General features: G+C 40.5%; 1 protein-coding gene across 8 annotated transcripts in view; it reads left to right on the forward strand.

The window, feature by feature from the left end:
• LOC134224461 (peripheral plasma membrane protein CASK) overlaps positions 1-27,250 on the forward strand; it is a 456,884-nt gene that overhangs the window by 210,657 nt on the left and 218,977 nt on the right. The window contains exon 1 of one of the 8 annotated variants that reach the window (XM_062703842.1): positions 18,521-18,656. The exons of 6 other annotated variants lie outside the window; for them this stretch is intronic. In XM_062703842.1, the coding sequence (XP_062559826.1) occupies positions 18,624-18,656 (33 nt within the window). In that variant the 5' untranslated portion in view covers positions 18,521-18,623. Of the gene's footprint in view, positions 1-18,520; positions 18,666-27,250 lie in introns of those variants that run through there. One more of the 8 variants, XM_062703835.1, reaches the window with a different exon arrangement.

The raw sequence follows: 27,250 nt of genomic DNA on the forward strand, positions 1-27,250 counted from the left end.
GCAATTCTTGTAGGAATCCTGGAGAATTTCGGGAGTAATTTGTAGATGAATTACAGAAAAATATCCGAATATATCCTGAAGGAATAATTTTCTCCGAAAGAAGCTTAAGAAATTCTTCTGAAATTCCATTAGGAATAAGACCGGAAGCTCATTCGGGAGTTTCTATGGTAGTTCCTTCAGGGATTTCTTCGGCTGTTCCTTCAGGAATTCCTTCGGAAGTTTTATTAAGAGATCTTCGGTAGTTGTTTCAAGAATTCCTTTAGAAGTTCCGTTCTTCAGGAAGTTCTATCAGGGATTCCTCCAGAGGTTCCTTCGAGAATTCGTAAGAAGTTTCCATCAGGACTTTCTCCCGAAGTTCCTTCATAAATTCCTTCGAAAGTTTCTTCAAAAATTCCTTTAGGGATTCCTCCAGCGGTCCCTTCAGAAATTTCCGAGGAGGTTCCTTCAGGAATTCCTTTGAAAGTTCCTTCAGGAATTCATCCGGGAGTTCTTTTAGTAATTCCTCCTGAGCTTCTTTCTGGGATTCTTCCAGAGCTTCCACCAGAAATTCTTGTGGTTTTTTTTTCAATAATTCCTCCAAAGGTTCATTCAGGAATTCCTCCGGAAGTTCCTTCAGGAATTCCTCCGAAAGATCCTTCAGGAATTCCTCCGGAAGTTCCTCCAGGAATTCCTCCGGAAGTTCCTCCAGGAATTCCTCCGGAAGTTCCTCCAGGAATTCCTCCGAAAGTTCCTCCAGGAATTCCTCCGGAAGTTCCTCCGGGAATTCCTCCGAAAGTTCCTCCAGGAATTCCTCCGGAAGTTCCTCCAGGAATTCCTCTGGAAGTTCCTCCTAGAATTCCTTCGGAAGTCAGGAATTCCTCCAAGAATTCCTCCGAAAATTACTCCACGAATTCCCCCACGAATTCCTCTGGAAATTCATCCAGAAATTCTTCCGGAAATTCCTCTGGTAAATTTTCCAGGAAGTTCCTCCAGGAATTCTTCCGGAAATTCCTTTGGAAATTCCTCCGGAAATTCCTCTGGAAATTCCTCCTCCGGAAATTCCTCTGGAAAATTTTTCAGGAATTCCTCCGGAAACTCTCCAAAAATTCCTCCGGAAATTCTTCCAGGAATTCCTCCGGAAGTTCCGGAAATTCCTCCAGGAATTCCTCCGGAAATTCCTCCAGCAATTCCTCCAAGAATTCCTCCGGAAATTACTCCACGAATTCCCCCACGAATTCCTCCGGAAATTCCTCCAGGAATTCCTCCGGAAGTTAATTTCCTGGAGGAATTTCCGAAGGAGTTCCTGGAGGAATTTCCAAAAGAATTTCTGAAGGACTTTCCGGAGAAATTTCTGGAGAAATTCTTGGAGGAATTCCTGGAGGAATTCTTGGAGGAATTCCTGGAGGAATTTCCGGAGGAATTCCTGGAGGAATTTCCGGAGGAATTCCTGGAGGCATTTCCGGAGGAATTTCTGGAGGCATTTCCGGAGAAATTCCTGGAGGAATTTCCGGAGGAATTCCTGGAGGAATTTCCTCCAGAAGTTTCTCCGGAAATGCCTCCAGAAATTCCTCCGGAAATGCCTCCAGGAATTCCTCCGGAAATTCCTCCAGGAATTCCTCCAAGAATTTCTCCAGAAATTTCTCCGGAAAGTCCTTCAGAAATTCTTTTGGAAATCCTCCAGGAACTCCTTCGGAAAATCCTCCAGGAATTCCTCCCTGGAGGAATTTCCGGAACTTCCGGAGGAATTCCTGGAGGAATTTCCGGAGGAATTCCTGGAGGAATTTCCAGAGGAATTCGTGGGGGAATTCGTGGAGTAATTTCCGGAGGAATTCTTGGAGGAACTCCTCCAGGAATTTCCGGAGGAATTCCTGGAGGAATTTCCGGAACTTCCGGAGGAATTCCTGGAAGAATTTCCGGAGGAATTCTTGGAGGAATTCCTGGGAGAATTTCCGGAGGAATTCCTGGAAAATTTTCCAGAGGAATTTCCGGAGGAGGAATTTCCAGAGGAATTTCCGGAGGAATTTCCAAAGGAATTTCCGGAAGAATTCCTGGAGGAACTTCCTGGAAAATTTACCAGAGGAATTTCCGGAAGAATTTCTGGATGAATTTCCAGAGGAATTCGTGGGGGAATTCGTGGAGTAATTTTCGGAGGAATTCTTGGAGGAATTCCTGACTTCCGAAGGAATTCCTGGAGGAACTTCCAGAGGAATTCCTGGAGGAACTTTCGGAGGTATTCCCGGAGGAACTTCCGGAGGAATTCCTGGAGGAACTTTCGGAGGAATTCCTGGAGGAACTTCCGGAGGAATTCCTGGAGGAACTTCCGGAGGAATTCCTGGAGGAACTTCCGGAGGAATTCCTGGAGGAACTTCCGGAGGAATTCCTGGAGGAACTTCCGGAGGAATTCCTGGAGGAACTTCCGGAGGAATTCCTGGAGGAACTTCCGGAGGAATTCCTGGAGGAACTTCCGGAGGAATTCTTGGAGGAACTTCCGGAGGAATTCCTGGAGGAACTTCCGGAGGAATTCCTGGAGGAACTTCCGGAGGAATTCCTGGAGGAACTTCCGGAGGAATTCCTGGAGGAACTTCCGGAGGAATTCCTGGAGGAACTTCCGGAGGAATTCCTGGAGGAACTTCCGGAGGAATTCCTGGAGGAACTTCCGGAGGAATTCCTGGAGGAACTTCCGGAGGAATTCCTGGAGGAACTTCCGGAGGAATTCCTGGAGGAACTTCCGGAGGAATTCCTGGAGGAACTTCCGGAGGAATTCCTGGAGGAACTTCCGGAGGAATTCCTGGAGGAACTTCCGGAGGAATTCCTGGAGGAACTTCCGGAGGAATTCCTGGAGGAACTTCCGGAGGAATTCCTGGAGGAAGTTCCGGAGGAATTCCTGGAGGAACTTCCAGAGGAATTCCTGGAGGAACTTCCGGAGGAATTCCTGGAGGAACTTCCGGAAAAATTCCTGGAGGAACTTCCGGAGGAATTCCTGGAGGAACTTCCGGAGGAATTCCTGGAGGAACTTCCGGAGGAATTCCTGGAGGAACTTCCGGAGGAATTCCTGGAGGAACTTCCGGAGGAATTCCTGGAGGAACTTCCGGAGGAATTCCTGGAGGAACTTCCGGAGGAATTCCTGGAGGAACTTCCGGAGGAATTCCTGGAGGAACTTCCGGAGGAATTCCTGGAGGAACTTCCGGAGGAATTCCTGGAGGAACTTCCGGAGGAATTCCTGGAGGAACTTCCGGAGGAATTCCTGGAGGAACTTCCGGAGGAATTCCTGGAGGAACTTCCGAGGAATTCCTGGAGGAACTTCCGAGGAATTCCTGGAGGAATTCCTGGAGGAACTTCCGGAGGAATTCCTGGAGGAACTTCCGGGAATTCCTGGAGGAACTTCCGGAGGAATTCCTGGAGGAACTTCCGGAGGAATTCCTGGAGGAACTTCCGGAGGAATTCCTGGAGGAACTTCCGGAGGAATTCCTGGAGGAACTTCCGGAGGAACTTCCGGAGGAACTTCCGGAGGAATTCCTGGAGGAACTTCCGGAGGAATTCCTGGAGGAACTTCCGGAGGAATTCCTGGAGGAACTTCCGGAGGAATTCGTGGAGGAACTTCCGGAGGAATTCGTGGAGGAACTTCCGGAGGAAATCCTGGAGAAATTTTGGGAAGAATTCCCGAAGGAACTTCAGGAGGCATTCCTGAATGAAATTCTGGTGATCTCCTGAATGAAATTCTAGTGAACTGCTGAAGGAGCTTCCGGAGAAATTTCTAGCTGAAATTCCGGAAAAACTCCTAAACGAACTTTTGAAGGAATTCCTGAAGGTACTCCCAATGAAATTCCTGTACGAATTTCCGGAAGAATTCCAGGAGCAACTTTCTGAGAAACTCCACGAGTAAATACCAGAAGAATTCCGGTGGAATTTCCGAAAGAGTTTCCTGAGGTATTCTTTAAGGAACTTTCGGAGAAATTCCTAAAAGAACTTCCGGACGAATTCCTAAAGTAACTAGAGGAATTCCCAAAAAAGAACTTCCGGAGGAATTTCTAAGTGAACTTCCGGAGTAATTCCTAAAGGAACTTTCGGAGGAACTCCTAAAGGAACTTCCGGAGGAATTCCTAAAGGAACTTCCGGAGGAATTCCTCAAGGAACTAAATCTTAAGAAACGTCCGGCGGAATTACTGAAAGAACTTCTGGACATATTTCTAGAGAAATTTTCACAGGAATTCCTGAAGGATCTTTCGGAGGAATTCCTGAAGGAACTTCCGGAGGAATTCCTGAATGAACCTTTGGAGGAATTATTGAAAAAAAAAACCACAAGAATTTCTGGTGGAAGCTCTGGAAGAATCCCAGAAAGAAGCTCAGGAGGAATTACTAAAAGAACTCCCGGATGAATTCCTGAAGGAACTTTCAAAGGAATTCCTGAAGGAACCTCCTCGGAAATTTCTGAAGGGACCGCTGGAGGAATCCCTAAAGGAATTTTTGAGGAAACTTTCGAAGGAATTTATGAAGGAACTTAGGGAGAAAGTCCTGATGGAAACTTCTTACGAATTCCTGAAGGAACCTCTGGAGGAATCCCTGATAGAACTTCCTGAAGAACGGAACTTCTAAGGGAATTCTTGAAACGACTACCGAAGATCTCTTAATAAAACTTCCGAAGGAATTCCTGAAGGAACAGCCGAAGAAATCCCTGAAGGAACTACCATAGAAACTCCCGAATGAGCTTCCGGTCTTATTCCTAATGGAATTTCAGAAGAATTTCTTAAGCTTCTTTCGGAGAAAATTATTCCTTCAGGATATATTCGGATATTTTTCTGTAATTCATCTACAAATTACTCCCGAACTTATCAAGGATTCCTACAAAATTGCTCAGGAAGTTTCTCCAAAAGTTCTTTAAAAATTTCTTCAAGTTTTTTTCAGAAGTTGCTTCAGGAATTCCTTCGAAGATCCATCAGGTATTTCTCCGGGAGATCGACCTAAAATTCTTCCGGAACATTTTCCAGGAATTCCTTTAAAAGTTCCTTCATGAATTCTTCCAAATGCTGCTGCACGAATTTTTCGAAAAGCTTTTCCCGGAATTCCTCGAAAAAATCCTCCAGGGATTTCTTTGGAAGTTCTTTCAGGAATTCCGGATTCAGGAAAGATCGTTCAGAATTTTTGTGGAAGTTTCTTCAGGAACTCTTTCCTATTGTTTAAAAAATTCCTCTGGAAGTTTCTTGAGGAATTCCTGCAGAAGTTTCTCCTCGAGTATCTTCAAGAAATACTCCGGAAGATCCTTTAGAAACTTCTCCGGTAGCTCCAACAGAATTCTTCCGGAAGTTCCTTCAAGAATTTCTCCTGAAAAGTTTCTTCTAGAATTGCTTCGAAAGTTTCTTTAGAAATTTCTGGGGAAAATCCCCTAGGATTTTATTTTCAAGTTCTGGCGAGAATTCCTCAAGCTCCTTCAGGAACTCCTCAAAGAAATCTACCAGTTATTGTTTCAAAAGTTATCCTTCAGAATGTTGCTCCAGGAATTGCTCCAGAAGTTACTCCTAGAATTCCTACGGAACTTCTTTAAGACATTTTTTTGGAAGATATTCCAAGAACCCTTCTTCTTCTTTCGGAAGAATTTCCAGGATAATTGCGTGTTCAATTTTAATTCATTATCTACGTTTTGATCTAATCGATGAAAACCAATCTAAAAATTAAAATTGCAAATGTCACAGTCGGAACCATCTAGCCAACTTCCCGGACTTCCTCGAAAAGTTCCTTCAAGAATTCCGTCAAAAGTTCCTGTAGGAATTCATCTAGAAGTTCTTCTAGGAAATCCTCCGAAATTTCTTCCAAGAATCCCTTGAGACTCCGCGGAAAGTTCCCTCCAAGTGTTTCTTGGAAAGTTCATTAAGGAACTCCTCCGAGAGATCAGCCAGGAATTCTTTCGGGAGTTCCAATGGAAATCGCTCGAGAAGTTCCCGCAAGAGTTCCTTCCTGAATATCTCAAATAAATTCTCAACCCACCTTTCGGGAATTTTAACGGAAATTGATTCAGGATTTTTTCAGAAATTCCTACGGATTTTTTTTAATCCCCCCGCAAACGCCTTAGGAAATTGTTTGAGAAATTCCCAGGTAAACTGCTCCAAAATTTCTCCCAGATTTTCAGCCAAAAGTCCTTTGACATTTTTCAAACTATATCTCCCAAAATTTCTTCACGAACTCACCCAGAAAACCAAATCCGAATATCCGAAGGAGTTCTCAACAGATTCTATAATGCTGTTCCTGGAAGATATCTTAAAGAAATTTCTGTAAAGATCGTGCAGAAATAGCTGGTTTGAACCACTGGAGGAATTTTTGAATAAATTCTTTAAAGAATTTCTCATGAAATTTCGGTTTCATTCACCAATGGACTTTCTGGATGTATTCTTGAAGGAACTTCTGGAGGAATTTCCGGAGGAATTCCTGGAGGAATTTCCGGAGGAATTCCTGGAGGAATTTCCGGAGGAATTCCTGGAGGAATTTCCCAAGGAATTTCTGGAGGAATTTCCGAAGGAATTCCGGGAGGAATTTCCGGAGGAATTCCTGGAGGAATTTCCTGAAGGAATTTCCGGAGGAATTCCTGAAGGAATTTCCGGAGGAATTCCTAGAGGAATTTCCGGAGGAATTCCTGGAGGAATTTCCGGAGGAATTCCTGGAGGAATTTGAGGAGGAATTCCTGGAGGAATTTGAGGAGGAATTCCTGGAGGAATTTGAGGAGGAATTCCTGGAGGAATTCGAGGAGGAATTCCTGGAGGAATTTCCGGAGGAATTTCTGGAGGAATTTCCGAAGGAATTCCTGGAGGTATTCCTGGAGGAATTTCCGGAAGAATTCCTGGAGGAATTGCCGGTACTTCCGGAGGAATTCCTAGAGGAACTTCCGGAGGAATTCGTAGAGGAACTTCCGGAGGAATTTCTGGAGGAACTTCCGGAGGAATTCCTGGAGGAACTTCCGGAGGAATTCATGAAGGAACTTTTGGAGGAATTCCTGGAGGAACTTTTGGAGGAATTCTTGGAGGAGCTTTCGGGGGAATTTCTGGAGGAACTTTTGGAGGAATTCTTGGAGGAGCTTTCGGGGGAATTCGTGGAGGAACTTTCGGGGGAACCCGTAGGAACTTCCCGAGGAACCTGGAGGAACTTCCGGTGGAATTCCTGGAGGAAGTTCCGGAAGAATTCCTGGAGGAATTTTCGGAGGAATTCTGGGGGGAGCTTCCGGGGGAATTCCTGGAGGAACTTCCGGGGGAATTCCTGGAGGAACTTCCGGGGGAACCTGGACGAACATCCGGAGGAATTCCTGGAGGAACTCCCGGAGGAGTTCTTGGAGAAACTTCCGTAGGAATTCCAGGAGGAACTTTCGGAGGAATTCCACCGTAAGTTCCTTCTGGAATTTCTTCGAATGCTCTTTCAGCAATTACTTCGGAGTAATTGCTCATCGATCGTCTGGAAGATCGCCTCATCGATCGTCCGAAAGATCGTCTTCAGGAACTCTAGCGGAATTCCTTGGGAAGCTTCTTCAGGCATTTCTCGAGAAAGTTCCTTCAGAACTTCATCCAGGAACTTCTAGGGAATAAAATGGATTCCCTTAGGGATTCTTCCAGGAGATCAACAAGAATTTCTTTCGGGGTTCTACAAGGAATTCCTCGGTAAGTTCGTCCAAGAATTCACCCAGAAGTACCTGCAGGAATTCCTCCAGAAGTGTTTTCAGGAATTCCTTCGGAAATTTCAAAAAACAATTATTAGGAAAAATCTTTCAGGAACTCCTCGGAAGTTCAGGAACTACTTAGAAAGCTCCTTCAGTAGTTTTTCTCGAGTACGACCAGAAATTCTTTCGTGAGTTTCTTCGGGAACTGCTAGGGTAGTTCCTTCAATAGTTTCTAGCAGCAAAATACGAACCGATTTTGTTGCTGTTACTCAAATGTGACCGATTTGAGGAATATATGTAGAGGTAACAGAAACCTACATGCCACATGTGTGATGCTCGGGTAAGAAAGTTCTTCCAAAAAATCCTTAAGGTATTCCTCAACCCAACTTCCGGGAATTCTGCCGGAAATTTCTATAGATATTCTATTGCGAATTCAACTGAGAATTCTTACACAGAAGTTGATCAATAATTCCTTCAAGCACTTCTCAAGAATTACCACAAAAATTCCCCCTTACAATTGGTTCTAAGATTTTTTGGTAGAAAACCCTAAGGAAATTCCTCTGGAAATTCATCTGGTTATTCCTCCAAAAAAATTCAGGAACTTCAGAAAATTTGCGTTGCGTTCAGGATCTCGCGGTGGTAACGATCAAGTAAAGATTGCGCAGGTTGCGAGTCTGCACTGTTAAATTTAATAAGCCGCCAAATGGGGTTGCTATAGCTGAATAGCCGTCGTGTGTAAAGTAAATAGGCGCGCTTCGGATCAATTCAACGGTGGCTGATTGAGATGATAATGATCTGAAAGTTTATAACTTTACGATAATAGTTGGCATATTCGAAAAGGTGAATGCTGGACCATGTACAATGCGTATATTGTGTACTTGAAAAACAAGAATAAACCCTATCAAGTGGCCCTTAGCTTCCGGCTTTTCTTGGCCGTGCGGTAAGATACGCGGCTACAAAGCATGACCAATGACCATGAGGGATTGATTTATCTTCGCATGTGCTAATCAGATCAAGCATAAGTTCACCCAGCAAGTGCGGCTCACAACAGCATCTGTTCGTCTGATCATCGTCCGAATTCTTGCGAAAATTGTGAGCCTGTGAACTATAGTTCTTCGGGAATTCAGCGGGTTGTCGCTTGCCTTGCTAGTCAGCATTTAAAAATATAAAGCAACGAATAATTAATCAACGAGATAACGGACAACGAACCCGAACAATCCCAGAAACCACAGTGACGATTAGGGACCAGTTATCAGAAGATCGGCACGTACAACTGCTAATCGCTTAACTTCATCATGTGGAAAGCACATTTGCTGATGTACTGAAGGAATGCGAATTAGTCATCGTACCACTGCAGGAAGTGTGTTGGAAGGGGTCAATGGTGTGAATGTTTGAAGCAATCATACCATTTACTAGAGACTACAGGAGAGATATACAGGTACACTGTGGAAGCACTGATGATGATAGAGCATTGAGAACGGCCTAATTGACTTCGCTCAATCCAAGAACTTGCCCATTCGCAGCACCGGCTTCCATCATTGCTTCCCGTATCACTAACTTGAAGATCACCACGGATGAAAAAATGGTAGACCTGAAATTAATCGCAAACAAAATAAACAGAATGGAGAAAAGAAATCAAAACGTCATTCTACTTGCGGAATAATGCATCAGTGCATTATTCCGCGAAGGAAGACGTCAGTCTGTGTTTTCTTCACTGAAATACGCCTGCTATTGCCTAATTGTTCGATTTCCTTATGAGCTCCGTACTGTTTAAGGAATTTCAGTAGCGGAATCATTTCTTGACCACTACTTGTCCTATCTATTTGCACAGTACTTTAGAAGTCCATACCACCCTTAAACGGCATCTATTTGGAATTTCTTACACATGTTCTCCATGCAAAACGAGGTAAAACTGGTATAAGATAACAAATCCACAGAGCGGCAGGAAAAGAAACCATGTTGATAGGGGCTGATGTAATTTTTGCAGGAAGCGAACATTCTATCGTTACTCAGCGACTCGAACACTTTCGACTCTACTCCGAGTGATGTAATGCCAAGGTAGTTTCTCACATCACGTTTGTCGTCTTTTCTTGCAAACTGGGAACATAGTAGAGGATTTCCACTGCACAGGAAACTTACTCTGCTGGAGTGATAGGTTGAATAGTGGACAAAGTGGAACAGCAAGAATATCAGAGCATTTCTTCAGCACGGCCGATGGAAGAACGCCAGGTCCAGGAGAAAAGGATGATTTGGTCTGACGTATCGCTGACTTATGTAAAATTTATTCAGTTAAGGCAACTGACGGATGTTTGAATTTTCTAAATGTCATTTGGATATGTCAAAATATTGCAGACCGGAACCACCGCACTGAAAATTCACAGGCATGTTAAAAAAATGGCCATATCCATATTATCCCATTACTGCATTGTTTTATAATTTTCAACTCTCGTAAAGAGAAATCTTTCTCCTCTCATCCGAAACAAGCAAGCCCAAACCTGGTTGGTGTAAAACCATCCGAATATTAAAGCCAGAGTCACCTACACGGAAGAAATAAACTACCCAATAGTGAGTTTAATTCACCCAACCTCGAACATCCGTACGGGAAGCCAAAATTGAGTAAATAGGGTCGAAGTAGTTTGCCTTTACTCCCATGTTAAAAAAGTACCCAACGGAAAATTTATTGACCCAAATTTAAGTTTAATTCACTCAATTTCGACCTCAGGTAATAAAACTCAACATTGGCTTCCCGTATTGAACTGGCGTCGTTGGATTGTTTGGCTCTTTTGTTTTTGACAACAAAAGAAAGAGTGGATGAAAGCGAAGAGAAAAAATAACTCAAAAGTAAGTTTAAAAGTACTCAATTTTGGGTACTTTTTTTCTTCCGTGTAGGAATCACCGAACAAACGTCAACCGAGGGAAAATGCAACCAAACGCTTCGCTTGCCGTGATTGAAATTATTCTGTTTTTTTTGCAATAATAAAAAAAAGAATCAAGAAAAACTTCTGGATACTAGTAGTAATGATAATATAAGACAATGCACTATTATTCAGGATAAAGAATTACGCGGAAAGATCCATTTTACGCCTAAACTATATTTTTTAGAAAAAAAGTGTTGTTCTACAAAATTGTTTGGAATAGTAAGGCCATCATTATGGTACTATCAAAAAATAAAGTGCCCCAAAATATATAAAAAAAATCATTTCTCGGAATACTGGAATGCAGTGGCGTAGCCACGGGGGTGGTTTTGGGCATAAAACCCCTCCCAAAGACAACATTTTTAGAAGAAATTTTTTTTTCGAAAAAAAAATGTTCAGAATACCCCTTCCCCCCCAGACCAATTTTCTGGTTACGCCACTGCTGGAATGTAATGTTCTACAACGTTTGTCTGATTTAAAGCAATTATGCCTACTTGAATTAGGGCGTCCCTAAAAAAAAAGTAATTTTTATATATTTTTTTGTTTTAGATTCATCGAAAAAGTCGACTTCGGGTTACTTTTAGAGCTAAAAAAAATGTTACTTTTGATGGGTAAATATGCTCAATATCCTTCTCCAATCAATAGTTATATTCATTTTTCTGTCAAAATTTAAAAAATTTAAGAGCTAAAATCTTATAGCAAAACACGCGTTTTAAAAGCCCCAAAAGTTTTCAGAAGGTATCATTATAAGCTGCGCTACAACTTTGAAGAACATTACATGTCATTATTCCGAGAAATAAAAAAAAAATCTATTTTTCTTATATGATTATGTTTTGATAACACTATAATGATGATCTTACTATTCCGAACAATTTTGTAGGACAACATTTTTTTTCTAAAAAATATTATTTTGGCATAAAATGCATCTTTCCGCGTAAATCTGTATCCTGGACCAGTGACGGGAAATGTCATTTCGATGTCATGAGACTAATTTGCTTATAACTTTTTTCACAAGTCATTTACAATTAGGACCCGAAAACTTTTTCTAACAGGTGATTTTTCTAAACATGATATTGGCGATGTGAGAGCCGAATTATTGTCAAATGACATTAATGTCATGACATTCCGTGGCATTTTTCAATCTCGCTCTCATGGCTCACACTTTGTATTTAGTACAATGATATGTTCGACAAAGTTCTAGGACCCTTTAAATACTTCATGTATTTAGCCGTGCGGTAAGATGCGCGGCTACAAAGCAAGACCATGCTGAGGGTGGCTGGGTTCGATTCCCGGTGCCGATCTAGACAATTATCGGATTGGAAATTGTCTCGACTTCCCTGGGCATAAAAGTATCATCGTGTTAGCCTCACGATATACGAATGCAAAAATTTTTAACTTGGCTTAAAAACCTCGCAGTTAACAACTGTGGAAGTGCTTAATGAACATTAAGCTGCGAGGTGGGGGATGTAATGCCAACGAAGAAGATGTCAATCAAAAAATCCGAACTGTAAATAACTTTTGGAAAAAGTTATTAGAAAATTAGTAATAGCAATGCCATGACAGAAGAAGAAGAAGAAGAATAGCAATGCCATGACATTTTTTTGGCATTTCCCATCACTGTCCTGGACCATAATGCAATGATTGATCATTAATGAAATTACTGACGGTATTTTTGTAAAGGTCCATGCATCAACTTCTGGAAATTTCCTGAAGAAATTTCAGGAAGATACCGATGGATGGATTTTGGAAGATTCAGATGATATTCTGGAGGATATTTCGACATATTTTGAACAAATTGTTGACAGAATCAATGAATGAATCTTTGAAAAAAAAACAATGGAAGAATTGCTTTAAAAACATTCCAAACTGTCTTGCGATTTTCCCGAATTTGGAGCTCATGGAAGAATTCATTGAAAATTTCCCGAATAGATCAAACGATGCTTTTAATAAAAAAAAACTTTGGACAAACTGCTAAACCAACCCCCAAAGACATATCAGATTCAATTCCAGATGGCATTCCTGAAACAATCTAAAAAACAAACTTACAGTAATCGGTGGATGATTCCCGCAACAAATCCCTGAAAAAAAGATTTTTGCCTTTCTCGTATACTAAGTATACGGTAAAGGCTATATGATCGCTCCAAAAACAAACTTTTTATAGAAGGCCCGGAGACCCATAGTGTTATATACCAATCGACTCAGTTCGACGAATTGAGGTGATGTCTGTGTGTGTGTGTGTGTGTGTGTGTGTGTGTGTGTGTGTGTGTGTGTGTGTGTGCGCGCAACACTACTCAAATATGTCACTCATTTTTCGGGCACTTACCCTCAACCGATTTGCTCGCAACAAGTTGCATTCGACGCAGAATCCTGTCCCATTGTTTCCTATTTGAAATTGGCCAGATCGAACTATGGGATCGAAAGTTATGGCCAAAATACAAATTCATACGAAAAAATCGCGTAAAAAATGTCACTCATTTTTCGGGCACTTACTCTCAACCGATTTGCTCGCAATAAGTTGCATTCGACGCAGAATCCTGTCCCATTGTTTCCTATTTGAAATTGGCCAGATCGGACTATGGGATCAAAAGTTATGGCCAAAATACAAATTCATACGAAAAAATCGCGTAAAAAATGTCACTCATTTTTCGGGCGCTTACCCTCAACCGATTTGCTCGCAACAAGTTGCATTCGACGCAGAATCCTGTCCCATTGTTTCCTATTTGAAATTGGCCAGATCGGACTATAGGATCGAAAGTTATGGCCAAAATACAAATTCATACGAAAAAATCGCGTAAAAAATGTCACTTATTTTTCGGGCACTTACCCCTAACCGATTTGCTCGCAACAAGTTGCATTCGACGCAGAATCCTGTCTCATTATTTGCTATTTGAAATTGGCCAGATCGGACTATGGGATCAGAAGTTATGGCCAAAATACAAATTCATACAATAAATTGCGTAAAAAATGTCACTCATTTTTCGGGCACTTACCCTCAACCGATTTGCTTGCAACAAGTTGCATTCGACGCAGAATCCTGTCCCATTGTTTCCTATTTGAAATTGGCCAGATCGAACTATGGGATCGAAAGTTATGGCCAAAATACAAATTCATACGAAAAAATCGCGTAAAAAATGTCACTCATTTTTCGGGCACTTACTCTCAACCGATTTGCTCGCAATAAGTTGCATTCGACGCAGAATCCTGTCCCATTGTTTCCTATTTGAAATTGGCCAGATCGGACTATGGGATCGAAAGTTATGGCCAAAATACAAATTCATACGAAAAAATCGCGTAAAAAATGTCACTCATTTTTCGGGCACTTACCCTCAACCGATTTGCTCGCAACAAGTTGCATTCGACGCAGAATCCTGTCCCATTGTTTCCTATTTGAAATTGGCCAGATCGGACTATAGGATCGAAAGTTATGGCCAAAATACAAATTCATACGAAAAAATCGCGTAAAAAATGTCACTCATTTTTCGGGCACTTACCCCCAACCGATTTGCTCGCAACAAATTGCATTCGACGCAGAATCCTGTCTCATTGTTTGCTATTTGAAATTGGCCAGATCGGACTATGGGATCAGAAGTTATGGCCAAAATACAAATTCATACAATAAATCGCGTAAAAAATGTCACTCATTTTTCGGGCACTTACCCTCAACCGATTTGCTCGCAACAAGTTGCATTCGACGCAGAATCCTGTCCCATTGTTTCCTATTTGAAATTGGCCAGATCGGACTATGGGATCGAAAGTTATGGCCAAAATACAAATTCATACGAAAAAATCGCGTAAAAAATGTCACTCATTTTTCGGGCACTTACCCTCAACCGATTTGCTTGCAACAAGTTGCATTCGACGCAGAATCCTGTCCCATTGTTTCCTATTTGAAATTGGCCAGATCGGACTATGGGATCGAAAGTTATGGCCAAAATACAAATTCATACGAAAAAATCGCGTAAAAAATGTCACTCATTTTTCGGGCACATATCCTTAACCGATTTGCTCACAACAAGTTGCATTCGACTCAGAATCCTGTCTCATTGTTTCCTATTTGAAATTGGTCAGATCGGACTATGGGCTTAGATGTTATGGTCAAATTACTATTTATTGTGAAAAAGAGTTCGAAATAGTCTAGCTCACTTTTTTAGCACTTAGACTTCATCTATTGACGCTCGCAACAGATTGCATTCGACGCAGAATCTTGTCCCATTGTTTTCTATTGAAAATTGGCTAGATCGGACTATAGGATCGGAAATTATGGCTCAAACACCATTTTTGCCTTTTATACGAAAAGGCTGTATGTTCGCTCCAAAACCAAACTTTTACAGAAGGCCTGGAGACTCATAGTGTTATATACGTATAAACGAACTGCGATGATGTCTCTGTGTGTGTGCGCGCACCAAAAGTGCGAAAAGTTTAGCTCACTTTTTTTAAGCTTATCCTCAACCGATTTAATTCCAACTATAGATAGTAGAATATATAGATGAGCGAAAGCATGGCTGAGTCGATTTTTCTGCCCGTACACACGCACATATGACGTCACAGCCCTTAACGTTTCCATTGAAATCGTGACGTCATGCTCGTTTGGAGACACGTTTGACAGTTCGTTTGGAGGCAGAGGATTTATCTTCACTCATCTATATATTCCACTATCTATAATTCCAACAAATTTCATTCGACGCGGAATCCTGTCGTATTGTTTTCTATTGAAAATTTGGACCATGAGCACAGAAATTATGGCCAAAATTTACTATGTGTTATAAAAAAGCGAGTAAAAAAGTCTAGCTGACTTTTAATGGACTACCCTCAACCGATTTACTCACAACAAATTGCATTAGATGCGGAATCCTGTTCTATTTAGAAAGTTGGCCAGATTGGACTATTACCTTCGAAATTATGGCCAAAATACTTTTTGCCTTTCTTGTGCATCAAAGTTGTACCGAAAGGCTATAATTTCTTTCCGAAAACGAACTATCGGATGCTTCCACACTGATACACTTCCCTCCCTCTTCATACGGGAGTTTGGCAGAAAGACGGTCATGAGATTTATATCATAACAAATATTGCCCTCCGCTCGCTTGATGGGAATGACATTTTCGTTTTCTTTTTGTGTAGTCGGAGCTTCAGTCCAATTTACATCCAAAAGTGATATCCTTAAAATATATGACTGGGTAAAATAAAACAGGGGTATGTACGTCAAAAAGATTGGAAAAGGAAACAAAAATGTCGAAATTCTTATTAGCATATTGTAGATCAAGCTGAAAACCGAACCGAGGTTTCGCGACAATCGCATTTTCTCGCATTTCCGGAGCGGGCTCGGTAGTCATATGGCTACTGCTTCTGCCTCATACGCAGGAGGTCGTGGGTTCAATCCCAGGTCCGTTCCATTCTCCTACTTTGTATCTTTCTCTTTATTTCTCATATTCTAGCAATCGCTAGAACTGGAAATGGACTTCCATACCGTTTCCATTACTATTATTATACCTTCAACTTGAGTATTCTAACAGTAATCTGCTAGAATTGGAAATGAACTATAGAGCTCGTTTCCTACATCCAATTAGAAATTCCATCAGTTACCTTCTCCTATCTATCACATTGGTAGCTCGTTAACCAAGACGGACCTCTGCCTCTCCAACCTAACCCAACAATTCCAACAAATTCCGCATGAACTCGTGGCAAGTGCAGGGGTATATTCGGCTTGCAGTGGGCGAGTGATTGCATCATCATTTCCTCCCCCTTCCCTACATTGACTTGCATTCTGACGTGGCAGGCGCCAGTATGACCTAACAAATGAGATCACCAGTACTTGTACATTGAAGATGTGTGCTAGTCCCAAGCAAACATCTGTTGGTTCCCTGTGCAAGAACAGCTGATCTGGTCATAATGGAGTAGCAACTACGAGCAGTCAATCAAGCTCAAGCTCAAGCTCAATCGCATTTTCTCGCATTTCCGGATGTTGCAACTGCATCGCGAGTAGTGCGCAACTGTGCCATAGTCGGGCACCACTCGCGATGCAGTCGCTACATCCGGGAATGGGACAAAATATGATTTTCGGTTTTCAACTGGATCTACAATATCTTTGCCATAAATAATCTGATTTTCATAGAACGGACAAAGAAATTTGTCTTTTTTACTCCTAGCTACTAGCTCATCTATTTTCAAGCACACACATTTTACGAAGGTCGAGAAAGGCACCATCACCGCTAGGTGGATTAATCTGGGTTTTTCATATACACTCGATCTTTTTTTACATGGGGGATGCGTTCCGTGTAAAAAAAGTTTTCAGTTCAAAATTTGAAAATCCATGTAAAAAAAGTTTTATGATTTCTCGACGAATCGTGCTAAATGGAGCAACATTGCAAAAATTTTGGATGGGATTTTTTTTAAACGGACGTGTAAAAAAATCCGAGTAAAAACAGAATCGGGTGTATCCCAGGTGGAAATCTTAAAGAAATCGCGGATTCAAATTCTGACACAGATTCTGAAATAAAATCCCAAATAAGATTCTAAAAAAGATTTTCGTGTACCGTCTGAATTAATTCTTAGAGAACTTTCGGAACTAGTTGCAGATCGAAACTTTGAATTTTTTTTCTGCAATCTTCATAGATAAATAAACAAATTCTTTTATTAATTACTGCAGAAATTATATCAAAAAAAGCTTAAGGAGTCGAAAGTCCCCTGCACCAGAAAAAAAATCATAGGAAAATCACTAGTTTCTTGTATAGTTCTTAAAAGAATTCATGCATCAATCCTCTTGAAATCCTTTGATGGAATTCCAAGAGGAGCTCATGGTGAGTTTTGTGAATAGCTTGCTGGAGGATTCTTTGAAAGAGTGTTAAGAAAAGTTTCTACATTATTCCCTGAATGAATCTCTGAAGAAGTTACTGAAACTCCTCAATCATTTCTAGATCTAGAAATTTGGGGGAAAATCACCTAATCAAACTAGAACAAAGCCTCTGGTTTTGAATTAAATCCGAAACGAATTTCTAAAATACTCTGAGGAGAAATTACTGAATTACTGTCGGAAATTATATCGCGAAAAAGTTCGGAAGTAATTCCTACGATCTCATTGTGAATTATGGGAATTCCTTCAGAAAATTTCAAGCGTTCCTGTTGAAGAACTCCTGAGAAGAATCTTTAAATGAATGTTTGAGTAAAAAAGCAAAGCTATGTGCTGCTGATTCGAAAGAATTGAACCCTGTTTCAAGCTTTCAACATAGCAACTCTAAATTATTCTCTCTTAAATAAGGATAATTGAAAAGCTCCCTTCTCACAGTTTTGCACAATATTCTCAGCTTCCCCCAGGATAAACTGATAAGATGCAATGCTCTCCGGAAAAGTGCGTTCTCTCCGGAGAACAAACATGCAAGCTTATCAATGGGAAGCATAGTTCATCCCCCAGTCAGATAGGAACACCTCAAAGTATTTCAGTTTCCGTTGCACTTCGACGGTATTCGGATGGTAGTGTGGTAGCTGTCGCACAGTTTTGCTAGTTTTGGCGGGAAACTAATTGGTCGTGATATTCCCAACGCATGGTGCTCGCTGAAGTGGGTGGGCTCGTTAAGTGATAATTATCATCGAATTATAGCTCTCATGCATTTGGGAACATTTTTCCCCTAAAGAATGTGTATGGCGATGTTTTCGGGGAGAATCGGGTCGTGATAGCTGCGGTGTACAGTGGCCGACCGCAGCACGCTGGTCGATTCCAGAGCGGTTGATTGTGTTCTGTTGTGTGAATGCTTGTGAAACGGATACCAGTTCTAATTAGTAGTGATGGTGCGGGAGAAGCAGTGAGCGGCATCAATTAGCAATCCTTTCTTTTATTCTTATTTTTTTGCTTTCGAATGAAAGACCAAAAGGATCCGTCGCAAAGGGAAATTTCCACACACCAATGGACGGGTTGCGAAAGGATTAGGCGATAATCACTGGAGGAAACCGGACCACAGAAAGTCATCATTGGAGCAAAAACGGATTACATCGAGGTGAAAAAACTCGCGCAGGGCAGCAGTCCGTGGGAAAGGGTGACTAGCGCCAGCAGTAGAAGGAGGCGTCGCCGGAGAAAAAAAATTGCAAATGAACAAACTTCATGAATTATGATATTTGGATTTTCAATTAAACTGAACAAGGTGAGAAAGGTGAGTGGCAAAAAGGCTACTGAGCTGAGGCAGATGTTTCCCTTGGTGACACACAACCAACGGGGACGTGTTGTAAATGTCCGGTAACGGAATTTATGTGTCTGATGGGGAGTGGATCCGTGCATAAAAGAATTGAATTAAAAATTGTGGTAGCGTTGTAAAAGGAGCTTCGTCTCAGAATCATAGCTCTGGTGGACAATTGTTTGAAATATTTCATATTCATTTCTAAATGGTATTAAAATGTTAGTAGATGAATTAATAATATGTGTTGTTAATCAGGCGCAAACCAGTCTGGAGATGTCAAATTTGAAAAATCTTCAATTCATAGGCTTCTTCTTCTTCTTATTATTGGCATTACATCCCCACACTGGGAAAGAGCCGCCTCGCAGCTTAGTGTTCATCAAGCACTTCCACACTTATTAACTACGAGGTTTCTAAGCCAGGTTACCATTTTTACATTCGTATATCATGAGGCTAGCACGATGATACTTCTATATGCCCAGGGAAGTCGAGACAATTTCCAATCCGAAAATTGCCTAGACCGGCACCGGGAATCGAACCCAGCCCCCCTCAGCATGGTCTTGCTTTGTAGCCGCGCGTCTTACCGCACGACTAAGGAGGCACGCAGATTGAATAGGATTCAAGGGGAATTAAAATTGAAATTGAAGAAGAAGTGTCCTAAAAGACTAAATAAATAAGAATCCATTTCATTTAAAGAGCTTTATTGGCTCCCCTGACCTATTTATTCTGTTCTATTATATTATTACCACGCCGCTGTCACATCAACCATTCCATTCTCATAATTACTCTATTATCATGAGTATACTGCTCCAAAGATCACTCAGACAGCCTTTTGTCCTTTAGGCCATCGTCCTTTGCAAGCCTTTTCTGCTGGAAATGTATTGTTTGAATTGTGTTTTCCGTATTGACATCTTTCGAGAACAAAAGCGCTAGAATGGGAAATTAGCGTACAATGCGCTCATGTCAGGGTGTGATCGCTCTTATTACTTTTTTTTACGGTTGACCAAAAGGCACACAGAACTTTCATATAAAACAACAGTCCATGTCCAGTTCTTTATCATGGATTACATCGCAAAGAAAATCGTTAGGTAAAAATATCGTAATCAACAGCGATAATAAACTACATTCATCTTCGCAAACTAGCCAGCAATTAGTTGACAGATTACACGAATTTCTCCATCTCTACAAGGAAAACCTGCTGGGAATTCAAATGTAAAAGTTTCAAACTCATCTGTTTAAATTAATCGAGCTAACTTATAATTTGTTTCTGATGATCATAATCCAAAGTTTGTCGACATATTTAAAAATAAAAACTTTGATTTATGACCACAACAGCGTAAACCGGATAGGCTTGGTTAAGCAGATTTTCAGAGAAAAAGTTGCATAATTGATTTCGAACTTTGCCCTTCCTTTTCCGCTCGTCCGTTCGGCAAGTACTGTCTGCAAAATGTCCATCACGGCTACAACGAGAAAAAAAACTGTGATCGTCAAACTTTTCCCTCTGGGAGCTTTCATTGAGATCCGCACCCTGTCAAGGACAACCAAGCTACTGTACCGGACATGAATGGTGCCGGGAGCGCAACAATGGCCTCCACCACCAAGCTACCATTCAGTGACTTCAGATCCCGCACCTTCGCCCCCGCCCGGTCACAAACGAAATATAAATATTTGATCAGGATTGCGAAATGCTGCCCGTTAGTGTAGCAACAACTCAACAAAATGAATAAAACAAACATCAAAGCCCAAATAAATGAAAAAAAAACCTGAATGAGTACCAGAATAAATAAATTCATGGCCCGTTTTGTTCGGTAATATTTTTTTTTTACTTCGGTCAACAAAGTACCATTCAAGTGGGAAAAGTGTGGCTGACGGAAAATTGAAGCGTGCCCACCTCGGTTAGATATTTAACACCATGCAAATAAGGAAAGGATTGACGAAAGCAAACAGCTCTTTTCCTACGTTTTTTTAATTCTCAATGATTTTTTTTGTTGTTTGTTCCCGTCAGCGGGGATTCTACGCTTCAATTGGATGAAAAATACGCCCACTGTGTATTAAAATCAGACGAAAAAAGGTGACATGCAATTGGGATTCGCGGGCTTTCGTTCAACACTGCACCACCGTACGTTCTGCACGATGATTAAATGCATCATTTCCATTAATTTGGTGTTTGCTCACAAATCTACAATAGTAACCATTTTAAAGAGTTTGACTTTATAAAAATAATTGATAACGATTTTACGTTGAATAGAACATTTTTAATCACTCTTTATCTTTCCCTGGCGTTGGATTGTCAATCAGAAGGTGGCGAGTCTGTCACTCGATCCGGCTCAAGATGCTTTTGGGTGGGAAACATTGTCGACTCCCTGGGCATACTGTATCAATTGTGCTTAAAACAATTGCGCTTATCACACTGTACGCATGTTCATGCAATAGAAAAGCTTTCAATAAATTTCTGAGGGAATGCTTACAGTTGACTTTTAAACTAAGTTGAAAAGCATGTCATGTTTCAGTTCGAATGTAATGCCGTTGAAGAAGATGGAAAAGGTCTTTCTCTCACAGACTTCAATTTTCAAGCGTTTCGTGGATTTTACGTAAAACTTAGCTAGTATCTTTTCGATTTATAAAAAAATGGACTTTTAATAGCTTCTCTAAACATTTATCAATCAGCTGTTTTTGATTTTTTTGTGAAAAATTTATAATGTAGAACTCTTGTAGGCCTGAATAATTTCCGCTGGAAACTACAAAGAAATCCCTGTAGCGATTTCAAGAAGTTTGCTGAATGTTATCAACAGAATCTCCTTAGCAGATTAAAGAGAAAAAAATGGTCATTTGGCAGAAAAAAAGGCATTTGGCCGGAAACTTCATCTATCCTAATACGGCGGAATAAAGTCATATGGCAAAAAATATCATTTTGCCGAACAGGCTGTAATGTGGAAAGTAATTAATGACAATTGAAATGTAAAGAATAAGAACTTCCTACTCTTCGTTTTTCACTTCTCACCTGTTTGACAAAACGAAATTTTGGCCATACGACCCCTTTTGCCAAATGACATTATCGGCCCAATTGGTCTTTCGGACAAACGGTATTTTTGGCCAAATCACCTATTCGACCAAACGACGATTTCGGCTAAACGACGTTTTCGTCCAACAGAGATGTCCTACACAGTTGGCAAAAAATCTGGTCATTTATTTTTCACAATTTTTAACTATCAAATAAAACTTATTCAATTAGTGCAACTAATAGATGGATATTTGAGTTTTCGAAATGTCACTTCAATCTGTCAAAATGGTGCACGTCAAATACACGCGGGCGTACGCACAGCAAATACACCGGCGTGTATTACACGCCGGTGTATTTGTAGCGCGCGCCCACTTGGCTCCTGCGTGTATTATTTTGACAGATCGAAGTGTCATTTAGAAAACCCAAATATTCATCTATTATTTGCACTCACTGTATGACTTTTATTTTAGAGTTAAAAATTGTGAAAAATAACTGGGCAGATATTTTCCCAACTTGTAGGACATCTCTGCGTCCAAAATGACTTTTCTATAAGTAACTACGGCATTTTACGCCAAATGACCGATTTGCCCGAACGACTATTTTGGCCAACTCGCTCAGCTTTTCAAAAGGACCTAAGTAACATTTTTTTCATGAATTAATTTGAAAACTACAATCAATAGCTCTCATGTTGTTCTGTTGATTGCGCTATTCAAATTAATTCATGGGGAAAATGTTACTTAGGTCCTTTTGAAAAGTTAAGCGAGTTGGCCAAAATAGTCGTTCGGGCAAATCGGTCATTTGGCGTAAAATGCCGTTGTTACATATAGAAAAGTCATTTTGGACGCAGAGATGTCCTACAAGTTGGGAAAATATCTGCCCAGTTATTTTTCACAACTTTTAACTCTGAAATAAAAGTCATACAGTGAGTGCAAATAATAGATGAATATTTGGGTTTTCTAAATGACACTTCGATCTGCCAAAATCATACACGTAGGAGTCAAAAAACTTTTTCGGTAGAATGTCCATTTCGGTTAAATGACTTTCGGCTGAATGAGTTTCAATCTCATGGTTTGTTCAGCCAAACAATTTTCACTCAAATGGCTTTCGTCTGAACGAACCTTTTCTCCATTCCAACTTCAATGTACTGTGATTGAGAGTTCAAAACATTACAATGGTAATAAATTTTTAACCCTCTAACGCCTAAAGCCGCCTCCAACTAGAGCTGCTCGCCGCGGTCACCGATGATTCACTTTTCAAAAATAATTTTCAGAAATTATATGAACCTAGCAAATTACTTATATGCTGTATAAGACTACTGGCATTCTGATTCATTTTTTAATTTTAATTTTTTAAGTAATAGCAGGGCTGGTAGCAAAAAGTCACTATTTGCATCCAAAAGTTACTAAAGTCACTATTTTTCGAAAAATGGTCAATAAAGTCCTTGTTTTCCCTCCGCCAATTGTAAAAATTAGAAAAAAATATCACCTGAAGCTTAAGTCAACATGTTTGCATTACTCTACATTGAACACCTGAATGTTTCCTTCTTTTCTGCGAAAACCGGGTGGTCTTACCTTACCTTACCTTACCTACTTACTTGTTTCTTTGCACCAATTCATAAACTAATTCTACTAGATAGAACTCATAAATAATCATTTTATTAGCATTTGCCTGTTCGAAAAGATTGAGCAGAGTTTTCAACACAAGCCTGCTAATCAGAAAGCATTTCGGGGAGAATAGGTTCAATACCCAGCATTTTACGAGCACTAATAGCCGTCTCGGTTGAGTTCAGTCAAAAAGCGTAACAACTCGTACATTAACATTTTATATGTTTTCTGGCAAATTTCTGAGACAAAGAATCTTAGTTCATGATATACTGCCATTTTTGATTCTCATGTACTTAACTTCACATACCTTACTTACCTTAACTTTCTAACTTCGAAAAAAGCTGTTGTTAGGGATAAAGCAATGGCAGGGATCGCTAAATTGCAAAAGAAAGAAATTGAGCTTGAGCTTGATGACCGTACATTTCGTAGTTGCTGCATCGTGATTGACCAGAACAGTCGTAATTGCACAAAGTCTTCAATGTGCACAGTACGAGAGCTCTAGACTTTTCAATAACCAATAACGCCGCCAGCCATGCCTTACGGTCTATTGATGGAAGAAGTGAGGAGGGGGTATGATGATACAGCTACACGCCATTACAAGTCACTAGTCACGTTTTCATGCGGAATTTCATTGGAATTAGGGAATTAGGATCTACAGTTCGTCTTGGCTAACGGGTTGCCAATGTGATAAAAAAAGAGATGATGACTTATTTTCCCGTTCATTTCCAACTCTAACAGAATCTTAGAATAGTTAGTTTAGGCTATAGTAGAAGATGGGAACTATATGGGACTCCATTCCCAGTTCTATCGATTGCTAAAACTAGGGAACGATACAAAGTAGGAGAATGGAATGGAACTGGAGTAGAACCCACGGCCTCCTACGTATTAAGCCGCAGCGGTGACCAATCTCGGTCTGGGTTGTTCCATCTCCAGGAATTTCTCTCCCCAGGGGCTCTGGGGACATAACCGCTCCTTCCAGGCATTTATTTTTTTATTATCAAGAAATCCTCCCCCCAAGAAATCCTCCCCTGAAAATCAAACTTATCTAGAAACGAGAACTTTTTTCCAAACATTATGGATTATTCCTCCTTCAGGATTCTTGGAGAATTTCACCGAAACTGTGGGTAATTCCACCTCCTGGAATTCGTTCTACAGGGATATTGGGTTATGTCCTTCCAATTTTGTGGAATTACTCCTCCAAGAGTTCAAATCAATTCCTTCAATAGAGACTTCCATCTATTCAACTTCCAAAGAGTTCCTTCTCTAAGAATTTAAAGATTCCCGGTGCCGGTCTAGGCAATCATCGGATTGGAAATTGTCTCGACTTCCATGGGCATAAAAGTATCATCGTGTTAGCCTCATGATAAACAAATGCAGAAATGGTAACTTGGCTTAGAAACCTCTCAGTTAATAACTGTGGAAGTGCTTAATGAACACTAAACTGTGAGGCCGCAATGTCCCATTGTCCCAGTGGGGGATGTTTTTTTTATTTTTTTTATTCCTTTATTTATTTGGTAGGCACTCTGTGTTACTTAACCGCTACTGTGCCGAGATCTACTGAGGTGTTCTGCAGCCAGAATCCACACAGAATATATTTTTAGATTTTTCCATTATTCATTGTTGTTGTCGTTGCTGGTCCATCTCGTCGTGAGTCCATTGTGTTCGTTTTGTCCATGTCGTGTATCCAATGATCGTTGCATTGTCCGGTTGCCATTTATTTGGGTAACGTTTAGAGGAATGCCTCCGAGAAGAACAAGTTGTCAGTCGTCATCAGGCAGCCGTGACGGTGAGGCGTGCACCCCAATACGCCACCGCATAGGCTGCGCATCCGGCGACTGACGAGGGTTTTGGTGGAGTGGCTGGGAATCGAACCCATGACCATTCGCTTGAAAGGCGAACGTGTAGCCAACTACGCTACGGGACCCCCACATCCAGTGGGGGATGTGTTTCTCCTCACTTTTTTCTTTTAGAAATTCGCCTTCCACGAGTTTCTTATCTATGAATTTTGAGAATTTCCTCATCCAGGAGTTATGTCTGAGACATTTCCCAGTACTTTAAAATAAGAGATTCCATAGAGTCCTAAGCCCATTCATCTGTTATACATTCCTTCGACATAAAACTATCTCGATGATGCTCATACACATAGGGGAGTCCAAAAACTTTCTTGCCAAGAATTGAACCCAGTCACATTCAGCATGGTCTTGCATAGTAGCCACGCAGACTAAGGAAGGTGTACTGCTGGATATTTGGACGATTTTTTTAAGAAACCTATGGAGCAAATCTATTAGGGCTTCCTGTAAAAATCTTTGGAGGAAATCGTAAAAAAAAGTCTGCTCAAATTCATGGAGTTGGTGAAACTTCTCATAGTATTCCTGGGGGAGTTAAATTAATAAGGATTATTGAAGAAGTCATTGAAAATTTTGGAAAAAATACGCCAATATTTTCGAAGCAGTGCGTTAAAAATTCTGGAAAAAAAAATCAGAATTTTAAGAATTCTCCAGAATTTGTAGAAGAAATGTTTTGAAGTCTTTAGGAGTTCTTCAGATGTTTCGAAGGAATTTAACAAATTCTTGTAAAATTCTGAAAAATTTAATGGGATCTCCTGGAGAGTTTACTGAAACGATTAACTTAAAACTAAAATTTTCAAGCGATCATTTGGACTAAAAATAAATTTAAGTCGTGTTAGCTTCAACCCGAACTTGTTAATTGAAAATATCTGAAAAACACACTTTTTTGCCACATGATAGGGTAAAAATTGACTGCGATCTTAATATCTTGGCGCGCAAGGATTAGATTATTTTGGTTATGCCATTCATGCCTTTTGAATTTTGATCCGACCATCTATGATTGAGAGAGAACTGCGATGAAAGCACTCTGGTTACCACATTTAATACAGAAATTTAAACCCTGATTCTCAGATCTGTATACAGCCAAATATTATTTTCGTTGATGCTTACCGCCATAAGTGCACGAGAAATTTTAACATTTAAAAACAGGTATGCTTTAAAAAACGTTTAGGGATATTTTGATCCGAGCCGGTCCACGCCGCCGCCGTCAGATTAAAGCATTCACGTCGCCGCCGGTTCAAAGTAGAGCGGCGTACAGATCTCTGTAGTTTAGACGGGGTACTTTGAACATATTTTGTGATTTTCGGTTTTTCAGTTTTCGAAAAGTTTGTGATGATGGAATAAACAACTTCAATGCATGTTTAAATGTGGTTAAAAAATAATTTTCAAATTTCTACACATTCATAAATGAAAATAAAAAGTGGGTTTTTTTTGTTCCTTCGTCTTTTTGTTTTAAATGTATTTTTCTACAAATAAGCTTATTCAAAAGGAGGTTATAGCGATGAATGATAAACTCTTAAATATTTCTCCAACTTCTTACACGGAAAATAAAAAATACTAATAATTTTAAAAAAAAAGTTATTCATTCATTTATTTATTGGGATGTTTCCCTCTAACTTGAAGCCCTAATGATTTTTTATCTTTTGATGAGGGAAAAAGCCAGTTTGATTTGGCATTGTTGGCCATGCTCAACTTGGCGTAAAAACCTCATATCTTATCTTATACGAACTTAACAAATAGTAAACAAAAATACAAACAATATAGCATTCTGAAACAGTTATTACTCTACTAACAATGAAAACATAGTATGGACGGAATTGGAACAATAAATCTTTTCTAATTCTATTCCGGAACATGTTGGACGAGATGCTGTTAAAGTCGAACAGTGCGTAGAACTCGTTGAAACGTGCTGAGAAAAACCGATCATTCCGTAATTGTATGATCGACCTTCCAGCTGAAGTATGTTCCTTGACCGGAGTGTCCGCTCCGAGGCATAGAAGTTCATTTGATTCAGAATTTCAGGGCAATCAGTCTCGTGAATTAAAATGTTTGCGACGAGCAACGCCTGAGCGATAGATCGCTTTGTTTGAGGGCCTTCAGACCGAGCAGCTG

The sequence above is a fragment of the Armigeres subalbatus genome, chromosome 1 (assembly GCF_024139115.2).
Source record: "Armigeres subalbatus isolate Guangzhou_Male chromosome 1, GZ_Asu_2, whole genome shotgun sequence".
Lineage (NCBI taxonomy): Eukaryota > Metazoa > Arthropoda > Insecta > Diptera > Culicidae > Armigeres > Armigeres subalbatus.